Source organism: Balaenoptera borealis (assembly GCF_965194805.1).
Source record: "Balaenoptera borealis genome assembly, chromosome: 2".
Lineage (NCBI taxonomy): Eukaryota > Metazoa > Chordata > Mammalia > Artiodactyla > Balaenopteridae > Balaenoptera > Balaenoptera borealis.
The window spans coordinates 174134771-174157771 of NC_138867.1; the positions used below are offsets into that span (position 1 = coordinate 174134771).

Consider the following 23001-nt stretch of genomic DNA (forward strand, 5'->3'; position numbering starts at 1 on the left):
TGTCACATATGTTACGTAGAAACTCAAAACCAGTGTTTGAGAGAAAAACGATTTTTATCTTGTTGTACAAATACAGTTTTTAAAGCACTTTTTGGTTCGTTTCCATTTCTTAATAAACACTTTGAAGAGGGCTTTTTGTTTACTCCTGGACATTTCAGGACTGCTCCGGAGGAGAGGGACCTCTCTTAGTTCTCCTTGAGGGGGATGAAAGTGAGGGATTTAGTTTCTTGAGGACAAGTGTAACCAAAGAGGTGCGTCTAGAACTTCCTAAGTCTGGACGGTTTTACTAAAGTTACTAAGTTTAGTGTTAGGCTCACATGATTTTACTTTGTCCAAGACAGCAGGATTCTTAAAGCCATATTTATTTCTTATCTTTCATCCACTGATGAGAATACTAGCCTCTTGTCCTTGGAGTCAGCACTCAGCCAACCGGTCTGCTAGAGAGAAGGTAATAAATCATCCCAGACTTTAGTCTCGCCGAGAACTCATCATGAAAGATGGGCTTGTCTGTCACATCCAGCCCCTGGAGTTCTGGAGCCAGTTTTATTGACTCTCCAGAGCCGATTATTAAATAGGAATTTTGTAAGCTGTTATTCAGCCTTTGGTAACTGGATGTCAACCATGGTGGGAGTAACTACACCATGGGAATTGGCAGAGGCTAACAATCAGGGCTTTTTTTTTTTTCTCCCCCAGAGCGCTGGTTCACCAGCGCACCACTGCCTTGCCCCCATCTAAAGGGAAGGAATGTCACAGAATGTCACCTAGATGCCCTTTCAGAGTTGTCGTGTCTGTTTCCCGAGAAGTGCAGTAATTAAGAGCAGAACTCATTGTTCGAGGTGTTCTCCCTCTGCTTCCTCTGCCACAGGTGGGACCGTTCACCCCATGCTTGGCTGCTGCACTTGGATCTCCCAAGTGGGCAGGTGGCTCCGTGCTCATTGGCAGGAGGTCAGTGGATGGTGGAGTTTACGGCCTCGCTGCACCAGGGGAAATGTAGTTTTCTGCTCTGGATCTGTGAAATGGAATCCAAACCACCTGTGGTTACCCTAACCACATGAATCCTGCCGGGGTCTTCTTAGGCTTCTCCTTTGAAGGGGAGGGAGCGGTTGCTGCCTCAGGCAGACAGTTGCTCCTGAGAGAGAGCTTGCAGACTTGACTTTCCGCTCAGGGGATTGCAGGCCAGACCCCCCAGGATCAGTCTCTTCTCTGCCATTGTCCACTGTTATTTGTCAGTCTTCCAAGTGGCAGTTGAAAACATTATAAAAGCAAAAACAAAACAACACAACCAATTTGTACATCAGTGCTAATGAAAAACTAAATAGAAGCTTCCACTCCAAGGCCAAGTCGTCATTCTTAACTCACTACTTTATCCACCTCATACATCATCTCTCTCTGTTCTTCTGGAACAGATACGTTCCTTCCCCCGGGCTGCAGTGCGAGAGGTTTATTTTCCACACCAGCCTCCTGGCTTCCTTAGATTAGGACTTGTCCGTCACGTTGATCTGTGTCTCAGAACCCCACTGGGTGCTTGCTGACGCGGGCATGCCACAGTAGTTAGCAGTACGACGTCCTTACTGAGTCCTTGCCCTGCTGCCAGATACGGTGCTTGCAGACATCGGTACTTACTTGCCTAAGAACTGGCTTATTTTCCCCACCTTGGGAAACCCTGTGGTTGGAGGCTGCAGATAATCTTTCTCAGGTAAGGAAAATCGTTCCGTATTCATCAGAGGGCAGGGGTGTTGGTCAGTCCTTCCGAAGCCTTGGGCTTCCTGTTAGCCTGGTACCTCTGAGATCCGTCCTGCTCCCTGAAGTCAACTGGCCCAGGGTGGTAGGAGCCTCGTCAGGAATCTTCCTTTGGCACCTTTGACGTCATTGCCCTGTATTTTCACGGAAGCCCAGCTCTTCAATCATTTGGTTTTGGTCAGTTGGAATAATGGCTGAGTTTGCCAGCCCCGAGGATGCTGACACATTTGCCAGATTCAGTGAGGATGTTGTGCTTCTTAATATCATAGTGAAACCTTCATGTTTTCACTGAGGGTGTGTCTTCATTAACCAAAATATCTCAGTATTTCTAAACCAAGTACACCGTCCCTACGTGTACTGTGAAGCCTCTCCCCAGCCCTTTCAGGTCATTTTCCACTATAAAACCTTGCTCTTCAAAAGCAAGTTTTTTTCCCTTCTGATTTAAATATTCTTGTTTGTTTCTAGAAATAAGCACTTTTTTAAAAAAATGCAAAGTGTGGTGTATGCTCTAGTAGTTCTAACTGCATAAGCACTCATTTCCTCTCAGGATGTAAATAGCCAGCATGTTTCTTGGTGTGGAAACGGCATTTTTTAAAATGCCCACATAGGTAACACACTCTGAGAAGGTGTTTGAGGGAGGCATACCTTTGAACAAGGCCTCTCTGGCTGCAGTTGTTGGTGGCTCGTTACATTTTCTTTCTGACATTTCCGAAAACATGACTTTTTTTCTGACTCGGTTTTCTTTTTTTCTTTTTTTTATTTAATTGTGGTAAAAGACACATAACGTAGAATTTACCGTCTTAACCATTTTTCACCGTACAGTTCAGTGGTGTTAAGTATATTCACATTGTACTACTAAGCTCCAGAACGTTTTCATACCCATTAAACACCATCTCCCCATCCTCCCTTCCCCCGTCCCTGGCACCCACTATTCTGCTTTCTGTCTATGAATTTGATGTCTCTGGGGACTTCCTATAAGTAGAATTACACAATATTTGTCTTCTTGTGACTGGCTTCTTTCACCTAGCATAATGTGTTCAGGGTTCATCTGTGTTGCATGTGTCAGAATTCCCTTTTTAAGGCTGAGTAATATTCCATTGTATGTACATCCCACATTTCGCTTATTCATTCATCCATCAGTGGGCGCTTGGGTTGCTTCCACTCAATGATTTTCAAATAAACTTTTTAATTTTAGAAGACTTATAGAAAAGTTACAGAGATGGTACAGAAAGTTCCCACGTACCCCACACCCAGCTTCTCCTATTATTAACATCTTGTACGGTACATTTATCATAACTAATGAACCATTGTCGACATGGTATCATTAACTAAAGTCCATCTTCTTTGGTTTAAAAAAAAAATTACTCTCTTTAGGGTCACATCACTTAGAGGGAAAATATACCAGTTAAGTATAGAATTCTGTACTTTGCTTTAAGTCTGAAATAATTAAATACCTGTCCTGTCTCTTCACAAAATTATAGGACGATCCTTTCAAAAATAAAGCCTTGTTATTTAGCAACAACGCCCAAGAATTGCATCCGGATCCTTTTCAGGCAGAAGACCCCTTCAAATCTGACCCATTTAAAGGAGCCGACCCCTTCAAAGGTATCTCATTTGGCACCCACTTTATCATTGAAAGGCTGTTTTGTGCCCCCTAGGGTTGTCCAGTGACTAGAACAGTTAGGAGGAAAGAAATTCTTTGAGCCTAATGGGCCTCTTGAGTTTTTCACCTCACCTGATTATCTAAAGAGCTATGGTGTTGAGGGGAGGGGGTGGGAAGAGCTCCAGGCTCACCAAGAGACATCCACGTTCAAGGGCGGCTTGCTTGGCCCCGAGACTCTGCATGCTTCCGTTCCCATCCACCTCTCAGGATTGATAAGATAATCAGATGTGGTAGTGATTATGGAATCACCTAGTAAACAGCAGATCCCCACGTAAACATCTAAGGTCTTAACGTGGGGAGTTCATCCAGATCCACACACGCGTCAAGAGTAACTAAGAAGAATTCTAGAAACAAGATTTCCCAAGTTTCTTCATTTTTTGCAGAGCAAAACAGTATTTCCAAGAAGGCTATCTGTACTTTTCTGAGAAAAATGCCAGGGCAGGGAGAGGGCAGAGGGAGTGCCTTTCCAGTATTCAGATTTGGAGCGCAAGCACCTTAGTTCTGAGAGATGAGTCAGGCAGCTCCCGCAGCTCAGGTGTACCTTGCGGCTGAGGGGGGGCTGCTCGGGGTCCCAGGTTCTTGGAGCCCTGGGAAGTGACGGGGAGGGGCGGGGGAGACGGGGGGTAAAGCGCTGTGTGGAGAGAGACAGCGAGTGCAGGCTTGCCCTGCAGTTTCCTTGACTTAGGCCCCTGCTGAGCGGCCAGCAATACGCTTCGTTTTATCTTAGTTGTCCTCGCCATGACAAACTGCCTGAGTCAGTGGCTGTCCCTGCTTCCCCGCTTTGCTCTGCCAAGGTCATTTCTACCATAGACCTGAACGGGCCTCTCTCCTCTAAATCCAGGTGACCCGTTCCAGAGCGACCCGTTTGCCGAACAACAGACGGCTTCAACAGGTAAAAAAAAAAAAAAAAAAAAAGCCTTTGCTAAGAGAAACATTTTGTGGACTGGCTCTCAGAATATTCCCATTCCTAGTTCAGGTTGAGGGAAATGGGGAAACACCTTGCAGCCTCCTTTGCCAGGTCAGTTTCTGAAGGAACCTCCATTGTCCCTCCCTTTCACAGCCTGCTGCCCCTTCTTGCCAGTCGCACAGCATGATGAGAACTAGAACTAGAAAAGAAGCCCCTGATAGCTAGGCCGCTGTTTGGACACTTGTGCCTGCGTGTGCCACCTGTGGCGGCATCAGGGTGTCCCGTTGGTACCCACATGCGGTGGCACTTCTGCCCACACATACCAGGGAGTGGACTGGGAAGGACAGCATCGCGTTGCATAGAAGCCTAGCATCTTGTTCCCTGCTGGTGATGGTGACTTGCGCCTCCTCTAGTCACCAGGCCCACTCCCCACATTCGAGGAGAATGAACGCACCCTGGGCGTGGTGTTGGGATCATGCTGCCTATTTATCTAATTTTTTCCCTTGTATTCGGTTTTTCTATTGAGGTGAAATTCACATAACACAAAATTAACAAATTCACATAACACAGATTAACCACATTTCAGTGGCGTTTAGTTCATTCACTGTGTTATGCAGCCCCCACCTCTGTGTAGCTCCAGAACATTTCCATCACCCCAAAAGGAGGCCCTGTCCCCATGAGCAGTCTCCCTAGTCCCACTCTCCAGCCTCTGCTTTCTGTCCTTATGGATTTACTCCTATCATTTGTTTGTTCATATTATTTTTAAATCAAGTGTTATTGAGAGGTATAATTAACACACAACAGAACTCACCCATTTTAAGTGCAGAACTGGACAAGTTTCGACAAATGTGTATAGTTGTGTGAGAGAGAGAACGTTGCCATTATCCCAAAAGGTTCCCTGGTCTCCCCCACCCCCTACCCCCTCAGGTCTCTGGCAACCACTGACCTGCTTTCTGCCACTATGGTTTTTACCTTTTCTAGACTTTCACGTAAATAGTGTCAGTCAGTTGTGTGTTCTTTTATATTGGGGTTCTTTCACTAGGCATAATGTTTATTCATGGGGCATTTTTTTTCTTCTTTCCAAAACACCTAGATCCATTCGGAGGGGATCCTTTCAAAGAAAGCGACCCATTCCATGGCTCTGCCCCCGACGACTTCTTTAAGAAACAGACAAAGAACGACCCATTTACCTCAGACCCATTCACGAAAAACCCTTCCTTACCTTCAAAGGTGAGTGACCCCGGAAAGGCTGCCTTCTGGTGCTGCCCGTGTGCATGCTCTGTGTGTGTGAAGGCAGCCCTTCCCATCCCCCACCCTCCGTGGACCGAGTCAGGGCCTCCATCACTCAGGCTGTGAGTGCTAAGCCTGACGAATGAGGGCTGTGCAAGGCCAGGTGATTCCCCAGGGGCTGGCTCGAAGGCCAAGCCTCGTTACTGCATAGCAAGGTGACCGTTACTGCCGATCCCTACAGAGGCTTGTCCCACGAAGCGAGGTGTCACATCCAGCAGTCCAGTGAGCCCAAGTCAGGGCGGGCTGTGTCCTGAGCAGCTGTCATTCCTCTGTCCCTTTCTGTGCCCCTTTACTTCAGCTCAGGCCCACCTGCTGGGTTCTCTGCTCTATCGTCTGCCCGCAGTGCCACTCCACCTCCCAACAAAGACAAAATAGAGCACCACACACTCCCACAGGTTTCCATGTGACTGCTCCTGCCATCTTCGTAGTGCAAAGCACTGATGGTGACATTGGCATCAGCCAGCCTCAGTGGGTCCCCGCCATGGCAGGAGGAAGTCCAGACCCACAGCCTGGCTGCACCTAGTGTGCTCCCCCGCCCCCCAGCAAGTGGTAAACCGTACGTTTTGCACGTTAGACTCAACAGACTGGTTTACATTGGTGTAAATGAGGATTTAAAAAGCAAAAATTGACTTTGTGATTGAATAGAGAATTTTTGTGTCTAAGTGAGGGCAATGTATAGCCTTCCTTCACGTTCTAGGCTGCACCTCTGTCCCCACCTTACCCATTCCCTAGTTTTTCACTTCTCCATGGACCTACTGGTATGTATCACTGGCGCCAGAGCTCCTTGAAGGCAGGGATTAACCTGTAACATTTCTATCTGCAAGACCTGTCATGGGATTCCCCCCCTTTCATTGCTGGTGTTGGTGGTCTGTGTTCTCTACGTTTATCAATTTTGTCGATCTTTTCCACGAGTCAGGTTTTGGCTGTGTTAATTTTCTCTCCTGTTTGTTTCCTATTTCACTGATTTCTGCTCTTCATTATTTCCTTCCTCCCACTTTGCTCTTCTGTTTCTAACTTCCTAAGATACAACCTTATGTCATTGATCTTGGATCTTCTTTTCTAATATGAGTGTTTAAAGCTATGCATTTCTTTTGAGGTGCTGCTTTAGCTGCATTCCATACATTTTGATATGTTGTATCTTCATTGTCATTCATTTTGAGATATTTTCCAGTTTTCCTTGTGAATGCTCTGTTGAACCTGGATTATTTAAAGTATATTGTTTCATTTTGAGATACTTTTTTTTCCCCCTAGGTATTTTATAATACTGATTTCTAATTAAATCTACTGTTATTAGAGGACATATTTTGTATGTTTTTGGTCCTTTTAGATTTATTGAGACTTGTTTTATGGTCTTTGTTGGTGAACATACTTTGTACACTTGAGAAGAATGTCTATTTGCCGTTGTTGGGTGTAACGTTCTGTAAATGCCAGTTAGGTCAAGGTGGTTGTTCTGATTGTCTATTTTTTCTTCCCTTTGGCCACGCCATGTGGCTTGCGGGATCTTAGTGCCCCGATCAGGGATTGAACCCAGGCCGCGGCAGTGAAAGTGCCCAGTCCTAACCACTAAACTGCCAGGGAGTTCCCCTTTTTTCCTTGTTTTTAAATGTAAGGTATAGTTGATTTACAATACTGTGTTAGTTTCTAATGTACAGCAGATTGATTCAGTATACATGTATGTATTCTTTTTCCATTACGGTTTGTTACAGGACTGGTCATCTATTTTTATGGTTTTTGTTTGTTTGTAAGCTCTACCAGTTGCTGAGAGAGGGGTGTTAAAATCTTCTCCTATGATTGCAGAATTGTCCATATCCTCCTTAATTCTGTCAAGTTTAACTTCATGTGTTTTGAAGCTCTGTCAGGTGCCTACACATTCATGATTGTTGTGTCATCCTGATGCAGTGACCTTTTTTTCATTATAAAGGGTTCCTTTTTTCCTCTGGTGCTTTGTCTTAATCTATTTTTATCACATATTAAAATAGCCACCTCATTCTCCTTATGCGTAGTCTTTGCATGATATATCTTTTTTCATCCATTTACTTTCAACCTGTCTGGGAGTTGAAGGATGTCTTTTGTGTCAAGCATGTAGTTGGGCCTTGCTTTTCTATCCAGTCTGGAAATCTCTGCCTTCTAAATGGAGTGTCTAGTCTGTTAACATTTAATGCAATTATTGATATGGTTGGATTTAAGTCTACTATTTTATTATTTCCTTTCTTTTATCCTCTGTATTTTATTCCTCTTTTCCCCTTCTTCTGTCTTCTTTTGGATTATTTGAATGTTTTCTAGAATTCCATTTTCTGGTATCTGTTGGCCTTTTTTAACCATACCTTTTCTTCATTATTTCTTAGAGGTTGCTTTAAGGATTACCATATACACTCTTAACTTACCATGGGCTGCTTGGAATTAATATTATGTAACTTAATGTAAAATGTAGAAAACTTGTAATCATATAGGTCCATTTATCCACCCTCCCCCAAACAGCAGCGTCTCTGTTACAGTTGTCCTATGAATGTAATACATCTAAATATATTAAACTCCATAAGACAGTGTTTTAATTTTTGCTTTAATCCACTGTATGAATTCTAAAGAGGAAAAAATAGTTATGTTCTTTTCTCTGGCTGCCTTAAAGAGCCTCTCTTTACGTTTGCTTTTCAGTGGTTTGTGTAGGGTGTAGATATGTTTTTCTTTGTATTTATGCTGCTGGGCATTTGCTGAAGTTCTTACATCTATAAATTATGTCTTTCACCAAATTTGGTAAGTTTTCTGCCATTACTTCTTTGAAAAAAATTTTTTTTCTATTCTCTATCTCTTCTCTTTGTGGGATTCGAGTTACATAGATGTTAGACCTTTTGCTATCATCTTTACAGGCCCCTGAGGCTCTGTTTCTTTTCATTCTTTTTTTCTCCTTTTTCTTCAGATTGGGTAATTTCTACTGATTTATCTTCAACTTCACTTACATTTTTCTGTCATTTGTTGGTTAGCTAACCTAGTGAAGTTTTTATTTTAGATATTGTACTTTACATTGTTTGAGAATGTCCATGTTTCTTCTTTATAGTTTCCATTTCTCTACTAAGATCTCCTGTCTTTTTATTCATCTTAAGTGTTTTTTCCTTTATCTCATTAAGCACAGTTATTGCTACTTTAAAGTCATCCTCATCTGAGAATTCCAAAATCTGGGTCATCTTGAGATTGACTCCACTGATTGTCTTTTTCCTTGAGAACCGCATTTTTCAGGTTCTCTCTGTATGTTGAATAACTTAAAAATATATTCTATGCATTGTGAGTGCTCTGTTGTGGAGACTGGATTCTGTTGCATTCTTCCAAAGAGTGTGGATGGTTTTATTTCAGCAGGCAACTAACTTGGTGAGACTCACATTGCAAACTCTCCCTCTCTTACCTGTGGTTTCATTCCTGTGGCCTTAGCTGTAGGCTGCTCTGAGTCTGCCCACCCACACACAGTGTAGGGGGGTGAGCCTGAGACGTGGACAGAGCTTGTCATGGAATTTGGGGCTCCCATTCTCTGCCTCTCCTTTCTAGATCCCGCATCTCTTTCTCATGGCTGTGGTTGTCCTGGGGCTCCCTCCTCTGAGCTTCAGTCCAGAAAGACAGTGAGTTTTCTATTGGAGTCATAGCCTCCCAATACTCTCAGACTGTAGCTGTCAAAAGGGAAAGCTCGGGAGTTTCCTGGTCTAGTGGTCTAGTGGTTAGGACTTGGTGCTTTCACTGCCGTGGCCCGGGTTCAATCCCCAGTCAGGGAACTGAGATCCCGCAAGCCGAGCAGCATGGCCAAGATAAAAACAACCACAGGAAAAAAAAAACAAAATGGAAAACTCAGTCTTGTACTGCTTTTTCTGCCAAGTTTCAATTCTTTTCCAAAGTCTTCCTGCTTTGGTTCACTTCCTGGGTCTTCAGGTGATGGCTTTTTTTTTTCCCCCAGTTCAGGGTGTTTATAGGTGTTATCTGCAGGAGGGGTTGGTCTGTTGGGATTTAACTCTGCCAGGATTTAGTTTAAATCATTTTATCCTCCCCTAGGCTGGGCAGCAGATATGGTGCATATAGATGTCAAGAAAGTTTGTGGTTGAATGAATGGATGATGAACAAAGGAACGGCTTTTCACTCTCTCCTCTCTCCTTTCACTCAGCTCGACCCCTTTGAATCCAGTGATCCTTTTTCATCCTCCAGCGTCTCCTCGAAAGGATCAGGTGAGACTGATGGCTTATTTTCCTTCTCACTCTTCCTCGGGCAGTGGAGTGGCCCACCCCTTTCCGAATCTGGTGTGTCCTCAGTGTTTATGTCATTAGTAAGTGGCACCCAGATCCTCGCCTGAGGCAGTGCAGCCAAAGCCATTCCCCTCTGGCTGCTCATCTTCCTGAGCAAGAGCTGGCATCGCACTGGAAAGGAAGCTTGGCGGTAAGGATTAATTTAGTAATAACGCCAATGTATTAGTTGCTCTTTGCTCGATCCTCCTTATGAATCTTTGGTTCTAACCTTTGGATTTTTTTTCGTAAAGGAATCCAAAGTTCTACTGAGGCTTGTGCTGTGGGCACTGGATTTGAGGGAACCTCCCCTCACAGCATAAAACTCTTAGGTGTGCCTTTAAGGGAGGGGAGCGTTTGCGGACTCCCCCTTGCTTTTGGAAACAGGTTCCACTTGGTACTGCCGCCTTGCCTAACATCTTGTGCTTGTTAGTTACAGAGTTTGATTTCGTAGGTGAGCTTGTGGGTTATTCTGGACAAATCACACCACCCACCAAAGGAGAAAGCTCAGCAAAAATCTCTACCTGCAGATGACCTCCCCACATAAATCATGTGGGTGGCTGGTCGCCTCCCTCTCACTCTCCCCTCCTGATCCAGCAGGACAGACAGCAGGCTCTCCTTCCACAGGGTGCTTGTCACTCCTTTGGTGACAGTGAACAGTGCTGGCTTGCAGCACAGCCACAGGGCAGAGTCCCTCTGGCTCTCCCTGCGCCGGCTCTCATGGCCGCAGACCATCTGGCTAAGCTGCACCAACCATGAGCCAGAGTGGGCGGGGGCAGGGGGCCTTGTTGAGGACTTGCACCCGATTCACCACCCCATCAAACAAACGTGACCTCCATGGATCTCCTGCTTTGGGGGCCTTTGAGAACCGAGAGGTGACACTTCCCCCTGCTCCCAGGAGGCATGTTCTGTGAATGCCCTGTAACTCTTCCTCTGCTGGTGCTGCTTGCAGGTCCCTTTGGAACCTTAGACCCCTTCGGAAGTGGGTCCTTCAATAGTGCTGAGGGCTTTGCCGACTTCAGCCAGATGTCCAAGGTAAAGCCCTTCCCATGGAGCCCCTGTGCCTCTGCCAGTGTCCTTGTGCCTCTTGTCGTGGTCTTGTCGTGGGCTACCAGGTGTAACTGTTTAATGCCACATATGTATTTCTTTGGCACGTGTCAAACTCTGAAATGTATCCTCATGTGAGGTCGTGAGTCAGCAGACGGGGTCTAGAAAGTGCCCATGGCTGTGGCTATACCCACTTCCCTTCCTCCAAGTGAAACTGCCAGAGCCCTGAGTCCCTCCCCGAGGCATAAGTGCTGCGGGCTCCCCGCTACTCCCACTGGTGTCTGATGGCAGTCAGACCTCAGGTGATAAAGACGTCTCTGTGGCTGAACAAAGTTGAGAAGGTCTTGGGCCCTGAGGGCCAGGCCTGGCGTGCAGCCCGCTGAGGCTGGGACTGTGGGCCATGGGCCGGAAGGCAGGAGGTGTGCCTGGAGCTGCCCATGGACAGAACCCGAGAAGGATGTGGAAATCGAGGGCTAGGCTCGGTGAATAAATATGCAGGTGAAAAGTGAGCCGTTCAGGAAGGACGATAGTGACTCCTGGTTGGACTGGATGGTGTCTACGCGGCCATAGTTACATCAGCTGACTGTGGATATAGTCCCACAGGTGGTGTTAGAGCTCTTTCGAGAGGGGCTTGGAGGGTGGCGCTTAACGTAGCAGGAAGTCAGTCAATAGATATGTCCAAAGTGGACAGATCAAGAAATAAGAGTAGAAGCCCACGACTGAGAGGTAAATTCCAGAAGAAATTGCTCAGAAGTCGAAAATGTTGGCCTAGGCGAGTAGGTCTGCTGTTCTTTGTTCTAACCTTTAGCGTCCCTTGGTTTTGACTGTGAGCCCGTGTTTCTTTGCCAAGAATTAAGGGAAGCAGCGTTAGGTGTGCGCGTCTTGGCCTCGGTGGGTGAGGGTGGGATCCCTCACAGATAAAGAGCTGCGTGCAGCACGGCCTGTGGCCGCGGAGCCATAAAGCCCTGCATTCTCTGTTTAGTCCCACCGGTCTTTCCCAGCCGCCTGCTCCAGCCCAGGTGCCGTGAGCACTGCGGGGCGGCCGCATGCCGATACGGTTCCTGTCTCCTCGCTGGTGGGGTGGGGTGGGGAGGGAGCCCCCGGAGTGTGTGGGATGGGCCCCCACGGCGGGGAGTCCCGGGTCCCCCGCACCGCTCGCCCCGCGGGCCGGCTCCTCAGGGCATCCTGCGTGCTTCCTCCACGTTCACTCAGCCCGAGGGGCGCACGGCTGTCTGGGCGCTGAGCAATGTGTGATTGTGGTGCGTGGCTTCCAAGAAACATTTGGGATTTTGTTTAGGTTTTCAAAGAAACGCGCGAGTATAAACTGTTGAGGTAGCAAGTGTAGCTTCTGGCCAGAGGCAGAGCATCTGTTTGCCCATTGGCCGCCGCGGAAGGGAGCCCAGAGGTGCTGGGGTTTCGGCCTCTCTCCTTCCAGTGCCTGGAGGGAATGAGCCTCCGTCGCTCGTATGGGAACTGTGACGCTGACGGTCAGGGCGCCTTCTGGGATCAGCCAGAAGGGACCGGGGCCTGAGATTTGCCCTCATGTTTGCCCATCACTGCGTGGCTGTTACACACACTCCTTGAGTGGAGCTGTGTGTCCTTGTCTTCTGTCCGTGCTTAGCGGGTGGGAAACCATCCCCTGAAATGAGAAAACTTCTGCCACATGGGGGCGGCAATCTCCAGGGAAGGGGTTCGCACCGTATTCTCAAGCTGGCACAAGTGGGCCCTCTCCCTGCGCGAGGCTGGGGAGGGAGTAAGAGCTAGCAGTGCCCCCGAGCTGGGACAAGGACAAGGGCATGAACGGGGCCCTCTGTTTCAAGAAGCACCTGAGTTGAGGCTGTGTGTGGGGTGGCCAGCCTGGCGGGGCCCCGGGTGGCCGGTACGGCCGCGTCTCCCTCCTCCAGGCAGTGCCTGCGTTTCCCGTAGCTGCAGAGACACCCCAGAGCTGGGCAGTTCAGAACCTGGCCCTTCCCTCCTTCTGCCCGTTCTAACCTAAAGTTGCGTTTTCCCTTTTCTAATTCCGCTTTCCCTCTCCTTGTTCTCGTGTCCCAGATCAGGCTGCACACACGTGCACTTGTGACTTCAGGGCCAGTGCCCCTTCCTGTTCGTGGCGCTGGGCGGGACGGAGCTGGATGGGGCCGTGGAAAGTTTGTCTCCAGTACTCCATTGTTTTGTTTCCACGGTTCCATCAGCTCCTGATCTCATGCCACTTGCCCAACTGAATACAGGGCCCTAACCTCATAGGTCTCTGTTTTTCCCTTTTGGTTCCCGTTCTGTTTTTCAAGAACAACATTGTGTATATAAATAAAATGCTGAAGGAAATGAAAGTAAAGTGGCAAGAAGGTGTTTTTTTTTTTTTTTGACTTCTTGGTTTGTGTGTGTGTGTGTGTGTGTGTGTGTGTGTGTGTGTGTGTGTGTGTTTTGACATCGCTATCTTTTCTCCACCTGAGTGGGGTGGGGAGGCAATGCACACTGGTGATGCATGCTGGCTCCCTTTCTTAACTTCACCCTAAATTAGAGTGTCCTCCCTCTGCCTGGCAGTGCCAGAGGAGGGTGCCAGCCAGCAGTCTGACTCCAGTAGGTTCCTTTGGGAGGTTCTCTGGGCTTGCACCCTTCGTTGAGGTCCCTCAACACCCGAGAAGATTTTTCTAGACAGTATTACCTTGCTTTAAGAACACATTCCCCAAAATAGATTTCAGAGAGCATCTGAGAATAAAAACAAGACTCTAACTTAATTATTTCACTCCTCCCACCCTAAAAAACAAACCGCCTATGAAATACTTGACTGCCCATTGTCAGCCCATTTTCAGTTGTTTTTCAAGCGTGCATTCCTATTTAGGGCTTTTTTTTTTTTTTAAGTTGAGAGTCGTTTGCTTTAAATCAGTTCTTTAAACTGTGAATCTCTTAGAGCTGCTTCTGATATAGTAGCTTTTCTGTTTGTCCTTTTTTCTTTTTCTTTTTCTTTTTTTTTTTTTTTTTTGGAGCACACTTCACTCTAGCCCAGCCAGAGAGAGCCCCTACCGGCTTTACTGAAACCCTTCTAAAAATAGCAACTTTCCCTGAAGCCACAGCCTGAGTAGGAACCAGTCAGGTCCCAAAGGAAGCTTCTTGGGAAACTTCAAGTCATGAAAATTAGGATTCGGAAATGACGCAGGCTTTTTGGTGTCAGAAGTGATATAATTCCCTGCTGTGGGCGAACCAGGCGCTTACAGTTGGAACCCTTTTGCCTTGGAGCGGGCCCACTGGCTCCGTGGGTTTTAGACAGACGAGGGGGCGGAGAGTCGGCTTGGCCCGTGGAGTCCCCAGACAGCCGGGAGGCTCACTGCAGCTTGCGCTCCAGGCTGGGGGTTGCACGGGCTGGGTGGACGAGGGCCCCGCGCACCCCACAACTCTTCGGGGGCGTCACGTGGAGAGAGCCCTGGGTGTCCCTCTACACCCCTTCCCCAGAGCTAACGCCTTCACAGCACCCAAGACAAGAACTGGGGCCCACGCAGGGGCCTCGGGGGGCTGGTCACGCCTCCACCCTGCCGAGAGGTTGGTTTTGATTCCCTCCTGCCCGTCTCAGGTTGTGGCGAGGGTAGCAAGAGTCCTAGATCCAGGCTGTGTCCTGGGAACGGCAGAAGCAGAGGCACCAGCATTCCCTTGCTCTCCCTCTCCTTAGCCCCCACTGCATCTTCTTTCCCAACCAGCAGACCCTAACCCACTTACTTTAGAGCTAAGCTGCCGGTCGACACGGCACCTTAGCTCTCCTGCTCTCTCCGTCTGGGAAAGGCTCTGTGGATGACGGGAAGCAGCAGAAATAAAGCATCGGTGGCCGATGGCGCGTTTGCAGATTCTTGCAGGCATCCAAGAGAGTTCTAGTCACATCCACATCCTTGGCGTGATGATAATCGTGCTATCTTTGTGCTGATGCGGTCCAGGCGCCAGCTGGAGCAATTTATGCGTCACCTTTCGTTTTCCTGCCGCAGCCCTGCGAGCTGGGGCCTGTCATTATTGTCGTTTCGTAGACGAGGAAACAGGCACGGAGCCGGTAGCAGGGCCTCCAGATCCCACCCCAACCACTGTGCTCTGCAGCAGACGTTCTGGAAACTCGAGCAGCAGCTTTTGCAGGGACTCCCAGACTTTTGTACCGACAAGGACAAGCGTCACAGAGCCTGGGAAAGGGGGGCGGCAGCGGTGGAGGGAGGGACCCCCTTGCTCCGCTGCAGCCCTTCTGGCTCAGAGCTTCCCGGCGGGCCCGGGTGGTCCTGGCAGGGAAGTGAGTCTTTCCCATTGGACCCCATCCTCCCCAGGGCATTCTGCCCTGCTCTGCCTCTTGCCTGCATCTGCGCATGTCTCCCTCATGGGCATGAGGGCAGTCCCCAGACCTCCCGTGGGGGCGGGCGGCGGGCTGCCAGCAGCCGAGGGCAGGGCCTGAGAGCCCTGGCGCAGGAGGTGGACGGCGGGGGTTCCCGCCCTGACTCCCCCGCTGAGGTGCTGTGTGGCTAGCAGGCTGCATCTCCTCCCCGTGCCTCAGTTTCCCTGCGTATAAGATAGAAGTGGTGACAGTAGGACTTGTCCCAAGGCCGTTGGGAAGATGTGGTGAGAAGATCAGCGAGTGTCTCCTACCCTGGCGAGTGAGCGTCTCCTACCCTGGTGGCCCCAGAGGCTTGTGGGGAGGAACCAGCGTGCCCAGTGGGCTTGGCTGAGTGGGCAGCAGCCAGTCCGGGCCCCCTCCTCCTCCCTGTGGGCTGGCCGGCTCTCTCCCACCTGAGGCTAGTATCTAGGTACCAGGGGAAGGGGCGGCCGCATCCCCATCCCCGTGACCGGATCCGGAAGAGGGAGAGCCGCGTCCCCGTGACTGGCATCAGCCCCTCTCCCCACTTCTCCAGCGATGTGTCGGAACCAGGTTACCTAAGAAGGTCCCACGAGTGCACTCTGTGTTCCTGCTTTGTTTTCTGTCCCTTGACCTGCCCCACTGGGGAGGGCATTGCAAGTGCCCCTCCTCACGCACCCCCCCCTCCACCCCTGCTGCATGTGGTCCACCCTTTCCCACTGCGCGTCTCCTTTCCTTTCCTTTTTGAGGACCTTATCAGCATTTTCGCTCCCGTGTCCACCAACTCCTTTAGTGTCTAGCAACTATGAATCTCCTTGCTCTACTTTTTCCTAGTTCTCTTCTGTTTTAGTGGTCTCCCACCTCTGTAGAAAGCAGTCTCTTCCCTTTGGGGTGCAGCTCTGGCTGGCTGTGCTTATCCATCTGTCAGTGGAGGTTTGTTGTGCCCGGTGCTGGGCTCGTGCTCCAGGCGAGGGTGCACAGGTAGACAAGTCCATGCCCGCTGCAGGCAGTTGGCAGGTGTGCGCCCTGCCACTGGCAATTGCCCTTCAGGCAGCTTGCCCCAGTTAGGTGGGAGGGGCCTGAGTACCCGTCGCTGTGGCGTGATGATGTGTGTCCCGTCAGCTCCCACCAGGATGTCCGAGCAGGCAGTTAGTGGGAAGGGGTGTCAGGGAGAGCTCTGGGGGCGGCAGTGAGGTCAAGCCAGTCTCTGAGGAAGAAGAGGGGCTTGAGGCGGACGGGGTGGGCTGAGCCCCCAGTTGGGGACCCTGTATGTATGGAGGCCTCGGGATGGGGCACAAGGGGGTTCCAGGCACTGGGGAACTGGCCAGGAGAGGGTTGGGGCAACTGCAGGGAGGAAGCTAAAGCACGGGGCAGTGGCAGGGGGGTAGGGTGGTGAGGGGCTGTGAGGGAGGCCCTGCGTGACTTGAGGAGTGCTTGGAGGTTACTTTCAAGCTTCAGGGCTGTTCAGTGCTACTACCTACCCCCCATCTACCTACCCCCCTTCCTGCCTGGCAGCTGTACCTACCCATCTACCCACCTGCCCACCCATCTATCCAGGCATCTCTCTTGTTGCCGGTTGGCGTGGTCCCTTTTGGGTTTGAGATGGTAGATGTGGAGGTGGGTGGGAGCAGGAGGAGGCTGGTGGAGGGTCCAGGCCAGAGGTGATAAGAGCCCAATGGAGGCAGCGATGGTTGTGCCGACGGGGCTGCGGTGGGCTCTGACCTGAGCCACTGGGTCCGGCAGCCCACGGGCACACAGAGGGTCTGGTGCCGTTCTGACCCAGCTCCAGACACTGACTGAAGGGAGAGAGGCTGGGCGCATCTCTGAAGTATGAGCAGGAAGCCCAGGGGACCCTGGGGTCAGGAGAGACCTGATATCCCCCAGTGGGTGGCAGGGAGCACCCCGCCCCCACCCCATGACAGAAGCCCGTCGAGGCACCGGACTACTCTCGCCTGCTCTGTGTGTTCGCTGGCGGCTCCTCACAGGCCAGAGGACCCCGGCTGTTGAGGGTGGAGGAAAGTGGGGGGGGCTTGTGAGAGACCCCGGGTCCGAGTGGCGGCCGTGCCGTGCAGCCCGGAGGGCTCGGTGGGCGTCCGCTGCCTCCGTGTTAATGATTCTTTCTGCCTCTCTTTCGTGTCCTCTCTTACAGCCCCCAACTTCTGGCCCTTTCACCTCCTCCTTTGGAGGGGCAGGATTCTCAGATGACCCCTTTAAAAGTAAACAGGACACTCCCGCTCTGCCTCCGAAGAAACCTGCTCCTCCGCGGCCTAAACCGCCCAGCGGTCAGTACGCTTTCTTCTCTCACAGCCACCCGCCCACCGTCGCCAGACGGCGGGGGGACTGAGGGCCCCTCCTTTCACCAGCCCAGAGTAGAGCAGACGCTGCAGGGCCTGCACTCAGAGCAGGAGGGTCTCCCCTCCGCCCCGTCGCCTGGGTCTGCACACGCTGTGTGCCTGGGACATGCTTCCCGCCCCACCTGCCCTCGCCTCGTCCTCTGGGCCCCTTGGCTCCGGGCTCTGTGTGGGGCTCCGGGGTGGTCTCTGGAAGGCCAAGAGCTCAGAGCCCTCCTTGCGGTCGGAAGAGCTTCCACATGGCCTCCGCTTCAGCATGTAGTCGTGGCCCCCCCGGCCTCCCCACCCGACCCGAGCTCTTTCCCAGGTTGGCTCAGGGAGGGCCCAGGGGTGGGGATGGCAGCAGCAGTGGCTGAGGCCCCCGCCTCAATTCAGTGCCTCAAAACTGGTTAAGGACTTGGGGAGGCGGGGTGGGGGTCTTCCTTGGCCATGTTTGATGTGAGAGGAGGCAGGATGGCTCGGGGCTCCCTTCTCCTCCGCTCCGGCCCCAGCATCTAGGCGGATGGCTCCAAGCAAGGGGTTTCCTGTAGACTCTACCTCTCCTGGCTGCGGTGGTGTGGCTGCTTTCTCTCAGGAGTGAGCCTGGCATGTCCCCCTCAGGATGCTGAGGACCGTCAGCTCATGCAGGGGACCTCTCTTACGTGATGGCGCTAGGCCGACAGGCCAGGTTTCCAGCCTCAAAAGCAGAAAGCTATTGCTCCAAGCGGCAGAGGGATTCACTGCAATTTCCCAGTCCATTCACCTGTCCCCTCTTCATCGTTCACGCTCATCTCCCAGCAAAGTCACCTGTGTTGTCCTTAGACTTCTGGGTGGCCACAGGAGAACCACACGCTCCCTCGGTCACGCCTTCTGTTCCACAGCCTTCCTCTCCCCGGTCCTTTCTGTCGGAGGGCGGTGCTCTCCTTCCCGCCTGAGCTCGCCCTTCCCCATCAGTCTGCCCCGGGGACTCGCCTTGGCACCTTGTGGTCATCGGTGCAGGCCCCCAAGCTCTCTAGTTTCAAGGGGTCATCAGTCCAAGGCTGGCCAGTCTTCCTACACCTGCCACTGGAGCCAAACAGAGGGGAAGCTATTTAAAAACGCTGTCTCTCCCCTTCTGTCACCTGGGCTGGCCAGGGCTTTCTCTCAGGAGGACAGGAACTAGGCCCGCAGTGCCCGGTTTGGCCTCCTTGTGGATGGGTCATGAGAGGAAGCACGGCCAACAGGCGGGGTGGATTTATGACAGGTTTCCTGTGAACTGTGAGCGGGAACACACACATAAAGAGATCCCTTCTGTGAGCCCCGCGGCAAAGGCGTTTATCGTGAAACGAGGGAGAAAAGCGAAGCAACAAAGGAACTCCCTCGTGTCTGTGAGAGGCAGCGGCCCTTAGGGAACCCCTGATGGTCTCCTGATGGAATGACATCGGGCCTTCTCACTCCGCCTGAAGGATGGGAGCCACAGCACGCCTGCACACACGTGCACACGCAGGCACACTCTGCACTCGTGCACACGCTCTCACAGTGCTTGCATACACCTGCATGCACACTGCACACGTGAAAGTACACACACACGAGTGCCCACACGCCCAGCAGCTCCGCATCTGTCGGGCCTCGTGGGGGAGCTGCTCCCCTCACTGGCTGTGGCAGGCGCAGAGCTTCATTCTCGGGGTTTCTTGGAAACACTTCATCTCAGCCTCCTCCCCTTCCCTGAACCAATGCTGGGTGCTTTTGAACTTGCCCTCCGCTGTCACCTCCCCTTGTGTCTCCCTCTGCGGGCCTCTCCACCCCGCCTTGGCTTCTGTTTTCAGTGTGCCGTGGACTTAGAAAGCAGAGCCCGCCAGAGGCACGGCTCACCTCCTTGGAGCTGACTTCAGGGCTCGGGCTTTTTAGAGTGCTGTCCACGTTTGGGGAGGTTTGGGCCTGTATCTTGGGGGTCTCAGGCTGCCTTTGCTCGTGGCTTTGGGCTGCCGCAACCTTGCTGTGCCACAGCCTGCTAGGTGCCGGGTGCCCCGAATATCCTCTTCACATCACAGCCCTCAAGGTGCACGTGCATGACTGTTAGCTTGCCAGATTCTAGCAAGACCCGCAAAGACAGGGCAGGCACCATGATGCCCTCTTACCGGAACTGGAAAGGGAAGTGAGAGAGGTCACGTGTGGCCCAAGGTCACGCAGCAAGGTGGTAGCAGGGCCACCCCTGCCAGCCTCCCACCCCCAAAGACAGCTGTAATGAGAATCAAGCTGTGAGGTTCGGGTGCTCTGGACAATAGTCAGCTTGTGTGCAGTGCTTAATCTGTGAGCACCCACGATGTGTCCGTGTAGAGGCCTAAATGTCTCTCATCTGATTCTCTTACCTAGAAGCAGTGGCTGAACAGGAAATCCCTGCGTTGTACACACTGCTGGGTGGTAGGTACACACTGTGTGGCGGGTGCCACTGGAGCACTTCCAGTGGTGTTTCTGCTGTGATTTCATACTAACCTCTAACAACCTGGAGATTGCTGGCTGTGCCGATGTACCCGCAAGGGACACCTGACCCCGCAGGTGCATGTTGGTGGGTGGGGGGGCATTTGGCTCTTTGAGGGATGCGCAGGAAGGTGTCCACCCACGCTGCTTCCCTGATTGAGGGAATTGGAGCCCAGCTGTGTGCACTGCTCTCCCCTCCCCGATCCAGGCCGCAAGGAGCAAGGCCATTTAAACCGGAGCCGCCTGGCAGTTATCCGGTTCTTAGCAAGACAGGTCAGCAGACGAGAGTTGGAGGAAGTCCCACTCAGAACGGTTGTTATGAAAGCGTCAGGCCTGGCTCTTGTTTTCTTGGCTGCTAAAGATGAGAAGCAACCAAGACGATGTCCAAGTGTTGTTGTCGTTGTTTTTGTAAGAAAACAAAGTCCAGCAGTTTGCAAGGGAGGGGATGGAATGTGCTTTTCTGCTCGTCTTGCTGACCCAGCCTTTTCCCGCTTCGAGGGGCCGCGTGGCCAGCATGTGGCAGTGGCCACCTTCACCTGGGAACGCCGGGCGGTCACACTCAAGGGCCATCCTGACACATGGGGGAGTGTTGGTCCCAGGCGGCTGAGCCGGGAGAAGATGAGGCAGGTACCCTGCTCCCGGGGACGTGTGGCCCTGGCGGTTGAGCTGTGATCCCGCGAAGGTAGGCGAGTGGACAATCCAGCCTGCTGGGTGATAATGATTTTTCTCACAAACCACACACACAGCTTCATACCTGCACTCCAAAAACCAAGAGGAAGGAATGGGCTCTTCTGTAACCCTCGCCGCCCCGCGTGTGAAATGGGTCTGATTGGCCACATTCCCACTTGAGGCTTGTCTGCAGGGGACCCAGAGGTTTCTAGAACCCTGCCAGGTCTTTGCGCCTAGAGTCAGCTCTGATGTGTGAGGCCAGGACAGGCAAATCTGATGCCATATCCCTCCAGCATCTGGGCCACCTGTCCCACTAGAATCCCGAGAGGCTGTGTGATCAGGATGGTTTCACGTTCCAGCCGCTTCCATTTCCCTGAGGGGCTCTGGGCAAGTGTCTTAAGCTTGCCGAACCTCAGTTTCCCTGCCTGAACATGGGACCAACTCTGGCCTAGCATGTGGCCTCTCTGGTAAGTGCCTTGCACAGTGATTACCATGATGGGCATGGTGTGCATCCCCCAACCCATCCCCAGGGTACAGAGACCAGGACTCGGGGTCCTCCTTCCCTGGCTCCTTTTCCGGGAAAGACAGAGGCTGGGCCTGAGGTGGACATATGCGTACAGGGATTTATCAAGGGATCCTTTTCCCCCATGAGATTGCAGTTTAGCAGAAATCTTTGCAGTTGAAAAAAAGTCAGAGCGTGGGTAGTTGAACTTCAAAGAGGTCTCCAGGGTCCTCTCTGGCGAAGCTCAGCTGTCGTCACTCGTGGGACCAAATGCACGTTTGGGTCTGAGTTACTCCTGGTTTTTGGGGTGCCATCTCTTGTGCACCAGCGGCTGCAGTTTTTACATTCTGTGGGAGCTGGTTTTTTGTTTGTGTTTTTAAGCCTGATTGAAGACTAATTGACATGCGACAAACAAACGTATATAAGCATCAGCCTGTGCAGTCACGGTGGGGATCCCACCAACTGGGACCCTCACCAGGGTTCTCTGGGAAAGAGTTCTGGTGTCATAGGCGTGTGACTGACGCAGCCTGTGGCTGGCCATCTGCTCTGACCCAAGCCAGAAAGTGGACCTTTGGGGACTGTCAAGAATCACCCTCTGCGGCATGTGCACGGAGCTTTGGCGTCAGCGCTGAGTTCTCTGTGCCTGGAGGTCTTTTCTAGAAAGGTCTCTCAAGGTATGAAATGACCAGCAGGTGTCTGTTTGGGGTAGAGAGAATTGGTTTCTTCTAGGCAGATGCAAAACAGACCATTCTGGCAGCCGCCGAAACCTGTCAGTTAGAGTTAGCGCTGGCACACCTCCCCCAGGTAAACAGCGGTGTGCTTTCTGCAACGGACCGGAGATGGAGATCAGTCAGAGCTCACCGCCAAAGAGTTTCTAGGTAAAAGTTGTTGATTTGCAAAGGGAGAAACAGATTTTTTTTTTAAGTGCAGGAAATGGCTGTGTGGGTGTCAGTGATTGGGCCTCGCGCCTGCGGCGACAGATAGCGGGATCCTGTGCCCCGGGCCCCACCCTTGCCACTTCCTGCAAGTGCAGCCCCGCGTTGCGGTTCCTGCAGTGCCTGGGTGACACCAGCTAGCGTGCCTTCACCGCTAACCAGCCAGTCACCTTTAACCTTTCCCCAATTTAATTATTATTACTGCTAATAACCTTTTCACCTTCAGGATAAAACTGCGCACACACTGGTGATGTCTTTCTGCCCCTCTTCCCCTTCCCATAATTCTTCCAACACACACAGGACACCGGAATACCGTTTAACCGGGGTCCTATTTGGTTCAAGTGATTCTCAAAAAGTAAATAGATAAATAATCATTTCTCCCCTAGAACATGAGTCCCCCCCGCAGCTGTGACTGACTGCACACGGGGTGACTGGCTGCGGGGTCGTTCTCTCGGGTGGTTTTCTGGGTGCCGCCCACTCTTGGGCCAGCCCGCTGGCACGGTGGTCCGCTTGACCATCCCGGGAGCTGCCACACAGGACTCGGTCAGGGAGGACGCCCCGGGTTCGTCCGTGGCGCCAGCCCAGGTGTGTGCTCGGCTCTGAGATGCCAGGCTGGGGGTGAAACCAGGCTGGTCCTCCTTGGCCCGTGTGGGTTCTGTCCGCTTGTTTATTGCACAGGATCCACTCTTAAAATGGCTTCTCCAGTTGAGCCGTGCGGTTAGCACCTTAGCCTTGAGCTTAACTACTTTAATTCCGTTCCCACGATGATTTCAGAGAGATAATTTGGTGGGTACCTGTGAAGTTCTAGAATGGGACAAAAGCAGTTCACTGCCAGCTCGAGGAGCCTGGAAAATTGTGGCAGTTGCCAGCCAGCCAGGGTTGGGGTGCTCCAG

The 23001-nt window shown here is 51.5% G+C and overlaps 1 protein-coding gene across 23 annotated transcripts in view; it reads left to right on the top strand.

The window, feature by feature from the left end:
* Positions 1-23001, top strand: part of EPS15L1 (epidermal growth factor receptor pathway substrate 15 like 1) — a 103327-nt gene that overhangs the window by 64373 nt on the left and 15953 nt on the right. For 9 of the 23 annotated variants that reach the window (XM_082381303.1, XM_082381321.1, XM_082381322.1 and 6 more), the window contains 7 exons: positions 3222-3345; positions 4245-4295; positions 5404-5540; positions 9739-9799; positions 10806-10888; positions 17365-17497; positions 19898-19945. In XM_082381303.1, the coding sequence (XP_082237429.1) occupies positions 3222-3345; positions 4245-4295; positions 5404-5540; positions 9739-9799; positions 10806-10888; positions 17365-17497; positions 19898-19945 (637 nt within the window). Of the gene's footprint in view, positions 1-3221; positions 3346-4244; positions 4296-5403; positions 5541-9738; positions 9800-10805; positions 10889-17364; positions 17498-19897; positions 19950-23001 lie in introns of all 23 variants that reach the window. The other 14 variants (XM_082381319.1, XM_082381315.1, XM_082381307.1 and 11 more) reach the window with 6 other exon arrangements.